At 48.8% G+C, this 14,860-nt stretch overlaps 1 protein-coding gene across 1 annotated transcript in view; it reads left to right on the top strand.

The window, feature by feature from the left end:
- The window catches only part of CCM2 (CCM2 scaffold protein), a 56,889-nt gene that overhangs the window by 19,765 nt on the left and 22,264 nt on the right, over positions 1–14,860 (top strand). Inside the window, exon 3 of the mRNA XM_065883807.1 lies at positions 2,013–2,186. Within this exon, the coding sequence (XP_065739879.1) occupies positions 2,013–2,186 (174 nt within the window). The remainder of the gene's footprint in view (positions 1–2,012; positions 2,187–14,860) is intronic.

The following is a 14,860-nucleotide window of genomic DNA, read 5'->3' as shown; positions in this document are numbered from 1 at the left end:
CGTGATGTTTACATTACTCAGCTCTCAGTGTCGCTTGCTTTCAGTGTAAACTTTACCATCGGTGCTTGTCTGGCAAATTGTGGGTGACGGTGTCCCACCGTTTCCACGTGAGCCCTACATCGCGGTCACCTGGTCCAGACCCCGTCCTCCCGGATTTCACCTGAAGTGCCTCACCCTCTCTTCCACTCGCCGAATTTGTGCTGGGGCTGACAACTCCTGTGGGATCGAGGAGAAAGAAGCCTGAGCGGGCACCGGGGGCGGGCTGTCTGAGGGCTGGGATCCGCCGTCTCCGGCTCCTCCGAGGAGCCCCCTCGCTCCTCTGCAGTTCGTCTGAGACTGTGGAGGTGATGCTCTCCTTATGACGATGGGATTGACTCTTGTCTCCCTTAACCTTCGTGCTTTTATCTTGTCTCCGCTTAAGTGTAAGCAGTTGTAGGCAGGAGCTGTACTCACCCTTTAAAAACGAAATCTTACGATTTCACACGCGGACAAGGGCAGAGAGGAGTAAATGAAGCCGCACACGGGCACGCTTCCCCCAGCCCCCCACGCAGCACGAAGCACTGGGGGGCTGCACTGGGGTGGGCAGTGGGAACTCGGTGGGTTTCCAGGGCGATGAGGGGCGCTCCAGTATTAGTTGCGGTGGATCAGTGGGGTAAAAGGCAGCTGTCCAAGGGCCAGGTGCTCAGGGGTAAGGAGTGCAAGCCAAGGAGCAGAGGAGGAAAGCCGGGCTCTGGCTATAGAAGGAGTAGGAAGGATGCTGGGGTCCCCTTGGCTGAGGGCGTGTTTTGGGTGGGGCGGGTCCTGCAGGACCTCCTGGAGACCCCCGAGGCCTCACCTGCCTTTGTGAGGGAGTTAGGGCCCCTCTCCATCCTCCATCTGTGAGATTGACAGGCTGCTGAGGCGCCTCACAGGCATTGTTTTGGGTGGCATATGGCATGTGGCTGAATTTCCCTCCCCCTTGCAGAGGAGGAGCAGGAACGAGAGCTTTTGGCACATGTTTGATGACATAGGTATTTATTTCTTGTAAGTGTTGGTCAGAGCTAGGCCTGCCCTAGGTCCCGGCCGCTGTCTGGTGTTGGGTCCTGCCCAGGCAGGCGAGCTGCAGAATCGCAGACAAGACAATGGAAGGTGACTTCTCGGTCTGGTGTGGGTCACCACCTTTGGGTTTCGCTGCTGTGTTCGGTGATGTTTCCCTGCCGAGGCTGCACATTGGCGTCTTGTGTTCTCTGGTTTTACGTTCCTTTGCGTGACTGGAAGCGGTCACCTTTGGCCTCTGCGTGCAGGTGCCCAGTGCCCATGCCTGACTCTCTGAACATCTGTGCCCGTGGAGGGCCTGGAGGGCTCTTACAGAGCTGCAGGGAGGGAATCCTGGGCCTTTTCCTGGGGCCCGCAGGCGAGGTTGACTATTCTCCCCGCTGTCCCTGGCTCTCCCTCTGCAGGTCTACTTTGATCGCAGGGTTGGCCTCCAGGCCCCTCTAGACACTGACTATGGGGTGAGGTCACCCAGGTGCTGGTCAGCGCCCTGAGCCCCCGAGGCCCCGGCGGAGGGAGGGGAAAGCAGAGCGCGTGCTGCGTTCCTACGGGAGAGGGAAGAGGCGGGCCTCACGGCTGCTGAGCTGAGTTTCCTGTTGATGCCACAGCCCTGACCACAGCTCCCCGCCTTCTCCGAGGACCCTGCAGTGAAGTGACCCAGTGGAGCCGGGAGGTCACTTCAGAGCAATGCTGCATTTTTGTCTTCTGAGGGAATCTCCCCCTTCCTGCCCCTTCTCACCTCCTGAGTTTATTCACCTTGAGAATTGGCCCTTGACCTTGTAAGTGTCCATGAGCAGGTGAGGGACCAGCCCCTCGGTGCCTGAGGCGGCACTGGGCCCAGCCCACCCTGGCTGGCAGTAGCCGGCCCGTCTGCACGGGGACCGTGGTGGTGCATCTGGCCGCTTCCGCTTGTTAGCCATGGGTACAGCGCAAAGCCTTTGTGAATAATGAACTCCAATCATTGCCGTTTCTGCCTGCAGCCTGGAATTGTGTCGCCGTTTAAACGAGTATTCCTAAAAGGTGAAAAGAGTAGAGATAAGAAAGCCCATGAGAAGGTGACAGAGAGGCGCCCTCTGCACACTGTGGTGCTGTCCCTGCCTGAGCGCGTTGAGCCCGACAGACTGCTGAGCGACTACATCGAGAAGGAGGTGAAGGTAAGTCCGCGGCCGCAGGGCCCGCCTGCCCGCCGCCAGCAGAGGCCCCCGAGGCACCAAATGCTGCGCTTCTGGGACGCGTCCCCACTCACACCTCGGGTGCCTCCCACCCGGCGGTGCCCCTGCGGTGGTGTGTCTGACAGCTGGGTGCCCAAACCCCAGGTCTCTGTCTTCCGGCCCCATTTCTGGCTTTCTCTCCAGTAGCAAGCTGCCTCCTTTCTCGTAAAGGTTGGCCGTGTGTTTCGGTTCCTTGGTCAAGGCCGAGAGCTATTCCGTGTGCCATTGTCACAGCCCAGGACACGGGCTCCTGAACCCTGTCAAAGCCCGCGCCCACTGGTGGGTAAACGTGACGCGCACTAGTGTCCTGTCAGGGCTTCCCCTAAGCACTGCGTGAAAAGAAATGAGAGAGAAATCAGAGAGAATGGGAGAGGGGACCGCGGCGGTGAGAGAGGCCCGTGAACTTGCAGAGGGAGCTGACGAAGGTGGGGTGAGCCCACAGAGCTGGACCTGCATCCCTCAGAGGACGCGGAGCTGTCCAGCTGGACCTGGGGGCTTGGGGCGCGTGGAGGACGGTGTGGGCTTGGGGGAGGGGTTTGCTCTCACCTGCCACGGGGGGGGGGTGGGGGGTCTCCCTGGTAGAGACATGACACTAGGGGGGCTTTAGACGTGGGGACACCTGGCCCGGAGGAGGGTGGGGAGAGACCCAGTGTGAAGATGAGCAGGTTAAGTCAAAGCGTCTGTCCAGAACGGTGAGAATTGCCCACCCCCTTTCCCTCAAGCTTCCAGATAGGCCTGCAACCAGGCCTCTCCCACAAGGGGATCCTCAGAGGAGTGCTTTCATGTGGAAGCCACACAACCCGCAGAAGTGCTGCCTTGAATGACCCTGGGGTGACCACCCAGCCAGCCTGAGAGAAGCTGACAGTCTCCACCTCTGCCCGTGCACACGGCTTCTTTCGTGGGCAGTCGAGGAGAAGTACACGTTTGAGGAAGACGTTTCATCTAAAGATAGAGCCCAGGACAAACGCAAGACGTAAACATGAATGCAACAGCAGCAGTGCGGAAACTAGGGGAAAATTAAAAATACATAATGTTGTCAGAAAGATAAGAGGAAATACTGTTAACTGTGAGACAACAGGATAACAGGTGGAGACAAGAGCTTTTGGAATGAAAGGATCTTAACTATATGTCGTAAAAATTCATTAGAGGGGTCAAAAGATAAAGTCAGGGCAGTCACCTGGAAAGAAAAACCAAGAGACAAGGAGATCCAAAATCAGTAAACAGAAGATGAGAGAAGGAAAAAAATGATAGGAGCCGTCCAGAAGGTTCAGCCTCTGACTCATGAGAAGAAAGAATGGAGGAGAGTGGGAGGAAGTTGTTAAGATGGTAATGGAAGGACATTTTGCAGAAAATTCACCAACAGACATGATTCTCAGATTGAGAGGGTCCCTTTCTGGTCATGATGACCAGACAGGTTTCTAAAACGTGAGCCCTCAGAGCCCGTTCTGACGAGGTTCTTGGGAGATGTGCTGCCTCAGAGCACAAGGACGCACCAGGAAGGTGGGAGATGCAGATCCAGAACCGGGGCTCTAAGCACGGAAAAGAACGGAGGGAATTCCCAAGACGGGAATCTGAGGAACAGGCTAGGGCAGCTCTGGGAGAAGAGAACACGGATGGTTTTATATGTTGGAGTAGAGGCTGCTGAAGAATTGGGAAGACAGAATTGTACTTTGAAAACAAAGCAAGTGGAGGGAAGGGTAGGCCCATATTACACCATGAAAATTTAAAGTTTGGGGACTTCCGCGTCCAGGAAGAGGGAGTCGACATATTTTTCCCTATTCCTCTCACTAAGTACACCTAAAAATCCTGGACGTTATATATGCAACAACCATAAGAAGACTCTGAAAGGTAGAGTGACGGCAGACCAGCCAGGGACCTTGGGACCCAAGGGGGGGACCCCATTGGTGAGTGCCCTGGTTCTCTTTTTCCTCATGTATCCCAAGCTTGGAAATGAAGAAGCTGGCGACCCAGAACAGCCAACAGGTGCACACAAAATCCCAACAAAACTCACTTTCTCTGGCCAAAGGACCAGGAAAGGGATAGCTTAGCAGGACAGAAAATGTTTTACAATACCTGCTCAGTTCCAACCAAATGTGACTGAAAAACCTGTGGCCCCGCTGCTGCCTCTACCAGCAAAGACTGTGTAGGGGCCAGCACCCACCCCAGAGAAGGCTGAGTAGGGAGCTGGGGCTTTATCCCTGATGAACCCCTAGTGGAACTGCGGTGTCAGTGGAGACCATGTGGGGAGCCTGGAATTCTGCCCTCAGACAGCAGCAGTGTGACACACACCACCCCTCACACACACCACCCCTCATGTCATTGGGCCACTTGGGGAGCCAGAACGCCAGCCACATCCAGCAGGGAAGAGGAGCCCCCCACTCAGGTGGCAGCGGAGGCCAGTGGGGAGTCAGCCCCTCCCCCTGCTAACAGAGTGTGCTCCCCTCCCCCTGTGGGACTAGAGCAGATTTCTGACACTTGTGTCCTCAGAGTCCTGGAGGGAGAAGAGATGGGGTGAGGTGAGGCTGAAAAGCTGATCAAAGGAATCATGGCTGAAACTGCTGTGATTTGGTAAAAGACAGACTCAGAGATTCAAGAAGCTCACCACAGACAGGATGAACCCAAAGCGGTCCACACCAAGACACGTCGTAGTGAAACTTCCGAAAAGTAAAGACAAAGACAGTCTTGAAAGCAGTGAGAAAGAACTTTACCTGTAGGGAAAACGGAAATGATAGATTTCGTGTCAGAAACCACGGAGCCAGAAGGAAGTGACGACATCCTTCAAGTGCTAGGAGACCCTGAAGAATCAGAGGCTGATGAAAGCGCCACAGGCGACTCTGCACCCTCAGACAGCAGCGAGCAAACGGACCAGTTTCTTGAAGAGCACAGACTGCCACGGGTCACCAGTCAATAGATCATTTGAATAGTCCTGCAACTATTAAAGAAATTAAATATCTAATTTGAAAGCTCCCATGAAAAAGTCTCCAGGCCCAGGTGATTTCTGGAAAATTCTATCATATGTTTAAAGAGTTAACACTAATTCTACAGTCTCTTCCAGAAAAACAGAAGGGGAGGGAACACTTTTTAACTCATTTGTGAGGTTAGTATTTCCCTGACACCAAAATCAGTTAGTACGAAGCAAAACTAAATTACAGACATGAATACAGATGCTTAGGTATAAATGTAACAAAACGTATAGGATTTGTACGCTGAAAACTACACAACACGGATGAAAGGATCAAAGATCTGAATAAGTGGAGAGACATACCACGTACACGGATTGGAAGATTCAACCAGTTAACATGTCAGTTTTCCCCAAATTGATACACAGGTTTGATGCATTTCCTATCAAAATCCCAGCAAGATATTTTGTAGATAGAGACAAGTGTTCTAGAAGTTATATGGAAAGGCACAAGAAGTAGAATCGCTGGAAGGGTTTGAAAAAGAAGAGTTAAAAGAGAGAAATCAGTCCGCCTGGTTTCAAGATGTACTTTAGAGTTACAGCAGTGAAGACTGTGAGGCAGCAGTAGAGGGACTGACGCAGTCATCAGTGGAACAACATCATGAACCCAGAAACAGACCCAAACAAATACACCCAACTGATTTTTGACGGAGGTGCAAAAAGCAAGTCAGGGGAAGGACCGTCTTCTTAGCAAATGGCGCTGGAGCTGTTGGGCACCCACTGAGAGAAAAATGAACCTCACGCCGAATCTCACACCTTACACAAAAATTAACTCAGAATGGATCATGGTATTAAAGGGAAAAGGTAAAACTATAACACTTCTAGAAAAACACCTAAGAGAAAATCTCCAGGACCCAGGGTAGGCAGAGACCTTAGACTTGACATCAAAAAGGGAACGATTGGTAAACTGAACATCAAATTTAAAAGCTTTTGTTCTGCAGAGGACTCCATTAGGAGGATGAAGACACAAGCTACAGACTGGGAGAAGATATTTGCAAACCACCTACCTGCCAAAGGTCTTTCATCTAAAATATATAAAGAACTGTCAACGCCCAATAGCAGAAAAGCCAACAGTCTGATTAGAACATGGGCAGAAGTCATGACGAGACATTTATTTCGCCAACGAAGACAGTCAGATGGGAATAAGCACATGAAGATGTTCGACATCACTAGCCGTTAGGGAAGTGCAGATTACACCCACAGGGAGGCATCACTACACACCAAACAGAACGACTGACGCATAAGCAAATGCTGGCGAGGATGCAGAGGGCCACTCATGCATGGCTGGTGGACATGTAGGATGGTGCAGCCGCTCTGGAAAACAAGTGGGCGGTTTCTTAAAAACTAAACATGCAGCTAGCGTCTGACCTGGCAGTTGCACTCTGAGTATTTATCCCAGGGAAATGGAAATCTGTGTTGCCACAGAAACCTATATGTGAATATTAAAAGCAGCTTTATTCATAATGGGCAAAAACTGGAAATACCCCAGATGTCCTTCAGTGGGTAGATGGTTAAGCAAATGATGTGCATCCATACTGTGGAGCCCTACTCAGCTGTAAAAAGGCATGATTTACTGATTGCTTCAACACCCTCCAGGAATCTGCAGAGAATTATGCTAAGCGAAAAAAACCCAATCCCCAGAGCTACATACTGTATGATTCCCTGTGCATAACATTCTTGATATGACAGAATTATTGAAATGCGGAACAGATAGGGCTTGCTAGGGGTTAAGGAGGAGACCAGGTGGGTGGGAAGTGGGTGCGCCTGTAAAAGAGGAGCGGGAGGGACCGTGTGATGGAATGTTCTGTAACCTGACCTTCTAGTCACTGTCCTGGTTGTGATGCTGGGTGATCACGAGATGTTACCTTAGGTATAACAGGGTGCGGGGTACAGTGGACCTCTGTGTATTATTTCTTACAACTGCACGCCATTTACAATTATCTTAGAATTAAAGGTTAAAAAAAATTAAAGACTGCATAAACAAAATTGTGATTTCACTACCTCTTGGCACAGTGGTGAAATGGAATGTACCTAACAGGAGGATATAAGCACCAAGTAATGATTAAGTAATAAATTATCTAAATTGTAAGAAAAGAAAAAAGGAAGGAGAGATGGGGGCGGTGATATAAGGGAATTAACTCTTTCTCTGCCGTAACTGGAAATCAACAGCTAATGTCTTAGACTGATGAATCAGGCAGTAGCAATGTAAAATCGTTACTTAGAAAGTTGGCCCTAGATCCGGGAGACCCTGGAGTTGCTGCCTCTGGGAAGCAGTTTATAGGGTTGCCTGGGTTGGGACCAGATGGTTGTTTTTTGTTACACACTTCTGGGGACTATTTACGTTTTTAAACTTCCTACATGTGTCACTTGGATAAAAATAAAAACAGCGACGACAACACGATGCACTAGTGGTGAGGAGACTTTTCCTCCCGCATACTCGAGTGTAGTTCGTTACGGGAAGTATTTTGTATTCGGAATGAACATTACTAACATGAAGGTGAGAGGCACTTAACAGTTGCTCCTCGTTTCTGAATGCTTACCTATATGGCAACACTATTTAACATTTTAAATACATTTTCTCATTGAATCCTCACCCGGCTTTTTTAAAGCAGAAGCATTCTTCCCAGGGTTTCGACCCCATGAGGCCCAGGGTGGTGCAGGGGTGCAGGCTCGGGACCTGTGAACCGACATTCTGGCTTTTAATTCGTGGGGCAGCAGCGGGTAATTAATCACATGTGTGATACCAAACCCAAGATGCTTCTTGATAAGATTTGTTATTTCTTATTTATTGTATTTTTAAAAATTGAATAGGTAAGTTATGGACATGGTACAACATTCAGATGGTAAGGAGATGCCTGGTGAGGAGAGGTCCCCAGTCCCCCCACCCCCCCGCCCCTGGAAAGAACCATTGGCATCAGTTTCTCGTGTGTCCCTGCACGGGCGGTCTGTCCGTATCCGAGCACACACGTGCATTTGTTCCCAAATGATTACCTAGTGCACACTTTGCACCTCATTGTTTACACGCAACAGTGTATCTCGGCACATCTCGGCACATAAAGCTGCCTCGTCCATTTCCCTCCCATTATAATGGCTGTACCATATTTTATGTGACCAGTGATCTAGTCATACATATTTAATTTGTCTCTGTTACACATTTTACTAACCCTCTAGGATAAATTGCAGAAGTAGGATTGCTGGGTGTAGGGCTCGGTTATTTTTATCCTGACAGACATTTCCAGTTGCCCTTCATGCGGGATTTAAGCTGGTGCGCACCATGGGCAGTCAGGGCGAATGCCTGTTCATCCACACTCTGAGGGGCCACACAGTGTACCTGCGGGCTTCTTGATCTTTGCCAGCCTGACGGTCATAGTCTGTTACGTTGCAGTTTGTACTTACGAGTGAGGTTGTGTATCTTTTCATATGGTTGCGTCAGATCTCTTAAGTGTCTTTCTACAGCCGTTTTTCTGTTGGGTGGTTGGTGGTTTTCCCATACGTTTTCCCTAGCGCTCAGTGTGGTAGGTGAGTTTGCCCTTCGCGGTGAAGTTAGTTTTAAGGTTTTCCCTGTTTGTCGCTTGCCTTTGTTCAGAGATGTCTCGGTTCTCTAGAAGCAGGGCCTGCAACTGGAGATTGTGTTGGATGATTCAGGGTGTGTTCTCAGGAGAAGGGGAGGAAAGGAAGCAGGATGGGGCAGAGGAAAAAGATGTGTATCTGCCCACTTACGGGCACGTAAGGGGCCCCTAAAGGCCACACAGGCGCCTCTTTGTCCCCAGTACGTAGCAGCTTCCTCACCTCCTCATCATGATCCGGGCCGGTTGCCCCTGCAGAACAGTGCCACCTTTCTCTGCTTGCTTGTCTGCTGTCATCAGGAGGGGACTGTGGTTTTAAGTTTAGATCCCTTTTGTGTCCCCTGGTAGAAGCATTTGACCCCTAGAGCCAGGCTCTCAAAACAGATGGAGCCACAAGTTTCAGGGCTGGGAGCACACGCTGCCCAAGCGGGTCTCCTGGATTGATGGTGATCAGAGCCACTCCTGCTGCCGTACCTTGGACCCCAGACCCATCCGTTCTGTCCACTGGGGACCAGGCGTGGTGTAATGACCGTTGGTTCCAGATGTGCCCTGCGTTCTGAGGAGATGTGGCATCCTTTCAGGTGTCCCCTCCTGGATGTGCCCCGACCCTGTAGAGGACCTTGATGGTGGTCTGGGCCCCTGAGTTTCAGCATTTTCTCAGGCCCTCTTTTCCAAGCCTTGAACAGTTTCCTTCCCCCGTGTACTGTTACTCACGTGAGTGACTGTGAGTCCCTTCGGAGGGAACTGGGGGCGTTGCTGCAGCGCACACTTGTGTCGGTGTTACAGATTCCTTCTCCTGGGGCTTGGCCTTTCCCTCAGGCACTTCCTGGGACTGGAAACCGGGTCAGAGACTGCCACTTTGCGTTGGAGCAGCACACTCAGGGGTGGTGTCCTTGTTTGTATACATGAGGCGGGACCGTGGTTGGCTCCCAGCAGCTCTCTTGCCCCTGGGAACGCTTCTGCTCTAGTTGCATCTCTGTGGGGCCTGCATACCAGCTCCCCCTCCCCGCCATTCGACCATTTACAGTCACCGCCCACTGCAGTGAGCACGCCTGCCTGCCCTGCTCCTGGTGGCTGAGTGCTGCCACCTGGCTTCTGCTCTTGCAGGGTTCTGCCGTCCCCCTCGCTCCGGGAAGCCTAGTGCTAAAGCATCTCCCCCATTAGCTCTCCCCCTGAGAACAGCCACCACAGAGCTGCTGGGTGGTGCCAGCACCCCTGCCAGCCCATTCGGTCCAGCTCATCCTTGAGAGTGAGGTGTCTTCCCAGCCCTCCCAAGTAGCAGGGGCAGTCGTGGGGTTCCAGGTCTTACACGGTAGACCCCGTCCAGCGGACCCACCTCTCTGCATCCTTTGGAACCTTTATCCACAGTTTGCTCGGTAGTTCTTCAATCTCCACTGAGTTTAACATGGGCCTTGTGTTTGCTGAGCTTCTAAGCTGTGCTAGCAGCGCATGAGGGCCGTGTCCGGGCCCCTGACCAGGGTTAAGTGCAGAGCCCCGTAGACACGCTCTTCCAGCTGGGGGTCCGTCCACCTCCATCTGACACCTGCTGCTCCATCAGTGTTCAGTCTCTCTTCCCAGCGGGTCCCAATCGTGCTATGTTGAGATTTGATCCAGGAACAGGTCTTATGGCCAGGAGGGGCGGAAGGGGCAGACCCTGAGGAGAACAGCATTGTCATGAAAGGTGCCCATCCCAGTGAGGCCTGTGTATCGTTTTTGAGCAAGGGCTGTGTGTGTGTGCATATGTGTGTATGGGGGCCCTGTGGCTTCTAACAAGTGGGATTGGGCCACTTCTGCAGGCCTAGAGTGTTGAGAAGGGTATGAGATTGAGTTTCTCAAGTGCATCTACCTAGGTGTCCCCACCCCACGTCTCAGAGTCCTGCCCTTCCATCAGGGCAACTTGTTGATCGAGGTCAAACAGGTGGATGTTATAGGGAGGCTGACTTCGGCTCAGTATAAAAATGGACTTCTCTGGTATCTCATCAGCAATTATTTTTGGAAATACTTTCCGCTGTTTAGAGCTGAAGTGATGAGCTCACCAGCACGTTCCTGTGTTGGCTGCAGTCTCTATAAGGGCGGCAGGAACGGCAGTGGGGTTAGCGGGTGCCCGAGATAGTCCGGCTTTTGCTGCCAGGGCTGATGGAGCTGATGTGACCGCTAGTCAGATGTCCCCTTGGTCTGTGTTGTTCCATCACGTTCATCCCTCTGCAGCTGTGTCCTGAATGTGCTATGATCAGTTAATTGGCACAGCACCCCGCGCCATGTCATCTCACGGCGGGTGTGGGCTGGTCCCTGACATCGCTGAAGGAGGCTCTGCACATTGGTCAGGACCGGCAGGGGACCGCCCAGGACGGTGGGGAAGGCTTTTGTAAGAACTGCCCAGGAGGCACGCTTTGTCCCATCTGGAGTTACAGCAGGAATGAGAGCTGCAATTTTCCTTTTTGACAAAACGTGTTTTACGAATACATATTTTGCAGCAAAACAAGTCTCAAATGAGTGAGGACTCACCTCTGTGAAGAAAGTAGACTCCTTCTCGGTGATCTGTGAGCCTGAATTTGAAGTGTGGTGGCACTCTGAGAAAGGCAAGATGGTGGTGGTGACATTGTGTCCCCCAGGCCACGTGGAGGCGAGGCAGTCCTTGTACAGTCCTGCAGACATGATAACACCAGGGCACTTTTATATGACCCCAACGTAGGCAATATTTTTTTAATTACTATTTGAATTTAAGCAAAATTAATAATTTGGGATGATACACATCTAGAAGTGGTAACTAATATATAGTATAATACTGATTATGATTCAAAAGGTTTTTAGCAGATGCAGTTATTGAGTGAAGCTAGGGTACGGTTTTTTTATTGTGGTGAAATATGCATAACATAAAATTAACTGTGTTTAAGTGTATATTTCATGGTACTAAGTACTCTCACGTAGTTGTGCAGCCATCACCACCATCCATCTCCAGAACTTTTTCTTCTCAGAACTTTTCAGTACGATATATATATACACACACCACATATTATTTGTCCATTCATCTATCAGTGGGCATTGGGTTGTTTCCAACTTTTGACTACTGTGAATAATGCTGTTACGAACATGGGTATACAAATGTCTGTTTGGGTCTCTGTTTTCAGTTTTTTTTCTTTTTTTAATTGTGTTAAAATATAGCATAAAATGTGCCATCTTAAACATTTTTAAGGACGCAGTTCAATAGTATGAGATACGTTCACGTGGTTGTGCAGCCATCACCACCATCCATTACCTTAACTCTTTTCATCTTGTAAATCTCAAACTATACCTATTAAACAAAAACTCTGCATTCTTTCCTCCCCACAGCCCCTGGCAACCATCGTTCTGTCTCTGTGAATTTGACTTCTCTAGGAAGTTCACATGAGTGGAATCATACACTGTTAGTCTTTTTGTGACTGGCTTGTTTCGCTTAGCATAGTATTCTCAAGTTTTACCCGTGTTGTAATGTACTGCAGAGTTTCCTTCCTTTTTAAGGCTGAACAATATACTGTTGTATGGATGCACCACATCTCGCTTATCCGTTCATCCATCAGTGGACACTTGGGTTGCTTCCATGTTGTAGTTATTGTGAATGATGCTGCTAGGAACATGGGTATACAAAAATCTCTTTGAGACCCTGCTTTTAATTCTTTTGGGTCTATCTATACCCAGAAGTGGAATTGCTGGGTCATATGGTAATTCTATTTTTAATTTTTTGAGGAACCTCCATACTGTTTTCCACAGCAGCTGCGCCATTTTATGTTCCCACCAACAGTACACAGGCGTTCCAGCGTCTCTGCATCCTCGCTAGCACTCGTTATTTTCTCTGTTTGTGTTTTGTTTTTCACTAGCCATCCTAATGAGTTTGACGTGGTAGCTCATTGTAGTTTTGATTGTATTTCTCTAATGATTAGTGATCTCAAGCATCTTTTCATGTTCTTATTGGACATTTGTGTATCTTCTTTGGAGAAAAGTCTGTTCAAATCTTGTACCCATTTTGGCATCAGGCGTTTTTTGTTGAGTTTTAGGAGTTCTCAGTATATTCTACGTATTAATCCCTTGCCAGATATATGATTTGCAAATATTTTCTCCCATTCCGTGGGTTGCTCTTTTACTCTGGATAGTGTCTCTTAATGTACAAAATTTTTAAATCTTGTTGAACTCCAATATGTCTGTTTTTTTGCCTTTGTCGCCTGTGCCTTTGGTGTCATATCCAAGAAATCATTGCCAAGTCCAATATCATGAAGCTTTTGTCCTATGTTTTCTTCCAAGAGTTTTATTGTCTGCTTGCGGTTCTTTTACATAGATATCCAGAAGTGGAATTGCTGGATCATATGGTAATTCTGTGTTTTATTTCTTAAGGAATGACCATTCTGTTCTCCACAGTGGCTGTACCATTTTACAGTCCCACCAGCAGTGCACAAGGGTTCCAGTTTCTCCATGTCCTCACCAACACATTATTTTCTGTTTTGATAGTAGCTGTCCAGATGGGTGTGAAGTAGTATCTCACTGTGGTTTTGGTTTGCATTTCGCTAGTTACTAGTGATATTGAAAATCTTCTCATGTGCTTATTGGCCATCTATACACCTTCTTTGGAGAAATATCTAAGTCCTTTGCATATTTCTTAATCAGGTTATCTGGTTTTTTGTTGTGGAGTTATAGGAGTTCTTTATGTATTCTGGGTATTAACTTCTTATCAGATACATGATTGCAAATATTTTCTTCCATTGGGTAGGTTGTCTTTGCACTCTGTTGATGGTGTCCTTTGATGTACAAAGTTTTAAATTTTGATGAAGTCCAGTTTGTCATTTTTTTTCTCTTATTGCCTGTGCTTTTTTTCCCCCACATTAAAGGTTTTTAAAATTGTGTTAAAATACACATAACATAAAATTTACCATCTTAACCATGTTTAAGTGTACAGTTTAAGTGTTCTAACATTCACATTGCTGTGCAACCATTACCACCATTCACCTCCAGGATTGTTTTCACCTTGCCAGACTGACACTCTGTACCTATTAAACAATAACCCCGTTTCTCCCTCATCCCAGCCTCTGACAGCCACCATTCCACTTTCTGTCTCTCTGAATTTGACTACTCTGGGATACCTCATATAAGTGGAATCATATAGTATTTACCTTTTAGTGCCTGGGCTTATCCATGTTGTAGCATGTATCAGAATTTCCTTCCTTTTCTTTTTTTTTTTTGCGGTACGCGGGCCTCTCACTGTTGTGGCCTCTCCCGTTGCGGAGCACAGGCTCCGGACGCGCAGGCTCAGTGGCCATGGCTCACGGGCCTAGCCGCTCCGCGGCACGTGGGATCTTCCCGGACCGGGGCACGAACCCGTGTCCCCTGCATCGGCAGGCGGACTCTCAACCACTGCGCCACCAGGGAAGCCCTCCTAACTTTTTAACTATGAATAATATCCCACTGTTTATAACACAATTTGTTTATCCAATTCTTCTGTCAAGAATTGAGTTGCTTCCACCTTTTGTTATTGCCTGTGCTTTTGGTATCATATCCAATAAATCATTACCACATGCAATGTCATGAAGCTTTTCCTCTATGTTTTCTTCTAAGAGTCTTATAGTTTTAGGTCTTAAATTTAGGTGTTTGATCCACTTGAGTTAATTTTTGTGTATGGTGTTAGCTAAGGGTCAAACTTGATTCTTTTGTGTGTGGAGTCTTGTTTTCCCAGTACCACTTGTTGAAAAGATTGTCCTTTCCCCATTGAATGGTCTTGGCACCCTTATCAAAAATCAACCGACGCTGTATATGAGGGTTTATTTCTGAGCTCTCTATTCTATTTCATTGCTCTGAGTGTCTGTCTTGATGCCAATACCACACTGTTGGTTATTGTAGCTTTGTAGTAAGTTTTGAAATCAGGAAGTGTGAGAATAGATGAAAGGTAATATTGATAAATTTAAGGAAGGGTTTGCATTTAGTTTACATGAGCACATAAGAAGACAATAGGGCTTCCCTGGTGGTGCAGTGGTTGAGAGTCTGCCTGCTGATGCAGGGGACACGGGTTCGTGCCCCGATCCAGGAAGATCCCACATGCCGTGGAGCGGCTGGTCCCATGAGCCATGGCC

Source organism: Phocoena phocoena, chromosome 9 (genome assembly GCF_963924675.1).
Source record: "Phocoena phocoena chromosome 9, mPhoPho1.1, whole genome shotgun sequence".
NCBI lineage: Eukaryota > Metazoa > Chordata > Mammalia > Artiodactyla > Phocoenidae > Phocoena > Phocoena phocoena.
This window is presented reverse-complemented; position numbering and strand designations above follow the sequence as displayed.